Source organism: Austrofundulus limnaeus, unplaced genomic scaffold (genome assembly GCF_001266775.1).
Source record: "Austrofundulus limnaeus strain Quisiro unplaced genomic scaffold, Austrofundulus_limnaeus-1.0 Scaffold5, whole genome shotgun sequence".
In the NCBI taxonomy this organism is placed as follows: domain Eukaryota; kingdom Metazoa; phylum Chordata; class Actinopteri; order Cyprinodontiformes; family Rivulidae; genus Austrofundulus; species Austrofundulus limnaeus.
The window spans coordinates 5913353-5916396 of record NW_013952407.1 but is presented as its reverse complement, the minus strand read 5'-3'; the positions used below and the strand labels follow the sequence as shown (position 1 = coordinate 5916396).

Genomic DNA, 3044 nt, shown 5'->3' with positions numbered 1-3044 from the left:
GGGGGGAGGACCAGGGAGGATGATTCAACCACTCAACCACTAGATGTCACTGAAAACAACAAATCCTACACACTGTGCCTTTAAGCACTCTGAATCAACGTGTTTGTGCTGCTGTTGTCTCCAGCTGGTCCTGGGCCATGGGGTACGGCGTCTTCARGTATCGGCAGCTTACAGAGCCAAGGCCAAAGTGTCCATGAGCCGCTTTGAGCCCACCTCCTTTGTCAACTACGAGAAGCTCCAGTCCAACGTCGACATCGTCCGAAAACGGTCAGTATTTAATCCCTTCCATCCCTCCCATTTAATCCCGCAACTAAAACGAAGTGATGTGTAAATATTTGGTCAATGTTTGATTTTAAACYTTTACCTTTTACCATGTTCAGCAAACTCATATCCAATCTAATACTTTTGTCTCTTTTTTTTTTTAAATTTCCTCCTCCAGGCTGAACCGTCCACTCACTCTGGCAGAAAAGATTGTGTACGGCCACCTCGATGATCCCCACAACCAGGAGATCGATCGCGGCCGCACCTACCTGCGACTGCGTCCGGATCGCGTGGCCATGCAGGACGCCACGGCGCAGATGGCGATGCTGCAGTTCATCAGCAGCGGCCTGCCGAAGGTGGCRGTGCCCTCCACCATCCACTGTGATCACCTGATCGAGGCTCAGATCGGAGGAGCAAAGGATTTGGCCAGGGCGAAGGTAGGGAGGACAATCATTAGCACATTATATTTTATTTGTACTGAAATGCAATGCAGAACTTAGCTGCAGGAACATTTGGTTTTTTTTTAAGGAAGTGAACAAAGAGGTCTACAACTTCCTGGCAAGTTCTGGGGCAAAATATGGAGTTGGTTTCTGGAAACCTGGCTCTGGAATCATCCACCAGGTATTCTTACTAAAGGTTTAAACTGGGATTTGTMCTGATTGTGGCTATAATGTTAGAGATTAACAGTGATATATTTTATATGTAAACAGATCATCCTTGAGAACTACGCCTACCCAGGAGTGATGCTTATCGGCACAGATTCCCACACACCAAACGGCGGTGGGCTTGGTGCCATCTGCATTGGAGTTGGTGGAGCTGACGCAGTCGATGTGATGGCCGGAATTCCCTGGGAGCTCAAATGTCCCAAAGTTAGACGTTTGTTCTGTCTTTATTTTCTCTCTCAATGTTTTTGTTTAGTCTCTGCACGTCTTAAACCTTCACTGTTTCATTCTTTAAGGTGATTGGTGTGAGGCTGACCGGCAACCTCTCAGGCTGGACGTCTCCAAAAGACGTCATCTTGAAGGTGGCTGGTATCCTCACAGTAAAGGGAGGAACGGGAGCCATCGTTGAATACCACGGGCCAGGAGTTGACTCCATTTCCTGCACGGGTCAGATATAAAATATTATGTTTTTATTGAAATAAAGGACTGTTAATACTGGTAATATTTAATTTAGTACAGTTTATTTATATACTAACAATTAATAACAAAAATCATTCGTTTTCCTCTGTACACAAAGCAAAATGGTTTAGTTCATGCAATCCAATTCAATCCAAAACAGTTGGATTCAAACCCAGTTATAATGCATAAAATAAGATCAGAATAAGACTCAGTAGATTATAAAATGGAAGCATTAAGTAAAGATTATTGGAACTCCACAACTAATCTGGTTTATGAAGTTGTTTTATCAACATGAGCATATTGGAAACTATTGAATAAATATGGTAAATGGTCCAAAGAGAYTATGTCTGAATTAAATATGACTTAAACCAATGAGTTTTTCCTATAATCCTAATATCTGAATATCTGAATTGCAACTATTTTCTCAAGAATTTTTTCAGATGAATGAAAGCTTGACGAGATAGAACTCAACGCCAACTCTCACTGATGTCCCCCTGTTAAATATACAGTAGATCAGGGCTTTTCAACTAAATTACTTGGGTTAATGGTAACAATTAGATTAAATATATAGCCTACATGAGTAATTTAGTCATCACAAAATTTTTACTAGTCTGRATAAGTTGTCTGAATAATTATAGTGTGACAGGGCCTTAATTACAGTTTTATTTTCAGTAACCTTTCAGACCTGTGGTTCATAAACAGTCATCAGACTGATAAAAATGGGCTGTTGGGGTTAGAGAAACACCTGTTTGAAACGATCAAACAGCATACCTCTTCACTGTAGCTATCTCTGTATTTGTGCAGGAATGGCTACCATTTGCAACATGGGGGCAGAAATCGGAGCCACAACCTCCGTGTTTCCTTACAATAATCGTATGAGGACCTACCTGGAGAAGACCGGGCGGGGAGGTGCGTTTACACTTGGATGGATTTAGACATATTTGTTTGTTTAATTTTCCTGTTGAGAGTTTGTTGTGTCTCATCACTGATCTACTCTCACTGTTCCCCCTCAGAAATCTCCAAATTGGCTGATGAGTACAAAGACTTGCTGGTACCAGATGAAGGCTGCAAGTACGACCAAATAATTGAGCTCAATCTGAATGAGGTGCGTCTTTTCTTATTTTATAAACGTAAAAATCGGTAGATCTTTAAAGGGGACCTATTATGCAAAATTTACTTTTTAAAAGTTTTTTTACTCAACTTTGGGTATGTACTTCTTAAGAAAAATGTCCTAGGACCAAAAAAAATGCACCCAGGGCCATATTTACTGTAAGTAAATGTATTTTAATGTATATTAATGACAAGTTTTATACTTCCTACATTTTGTAATGTCAGAAGCCATATGACAACCCACCAGAACCTGCGTTCAGCCCTTTACCTAGTAACCCCCAGGTGAAGCTCCTGCTCCTCCGTATAAAAAGCCGTCACGGTGTTGTTGTGTAATGTGCAGCTCATTTTATAAGAAGCCTCCTATAGCACAGTGAGTAGAGTGTTGGATTAGAGGGTGGGAGACTGGGGGTTGAGACTGACATGGACACAAAGAGTTTAATTTTTTTATTTTTGTTTGTTATGAACACGTTTTCCCAGGTACTTCTATTGTTTAGCTTATTTAAAGCCTTGTTCAACCAAAAGTTTCTGTTTTGCAAAAGACATTTTGATAGT

The 3044-nt window shown here is 40.9% G+C and overlaps 1 protein-coding gene across 1 annotated transcript in view; it reads left to right on the top strand.

The window, feature by feature from the left end:
* The window catches only part of aco2 (aconitase 2, mitochondrial), an 11202-nt gene that overhangs the window by 2638 nt on the left and 5520 nt on the right, over window positions 1-3044 (top strand). The window contains 7 exon segments of the mRNA XM_014028466.1: window positions 125-267; window positions 440-698; window positions 790-882; window positions 972-1130; window positions 1220-1370; window positions 2187-2291; window positions 2396-2487. Coding sequence (XP_013883920.1) covers window positions 125-267; window positions 440-698; window positions 790-882; window positions 972-1130; window positions 1220-1370; window positions 2187-2291; window positions 2396-2487 — 1002 coding nt within the window.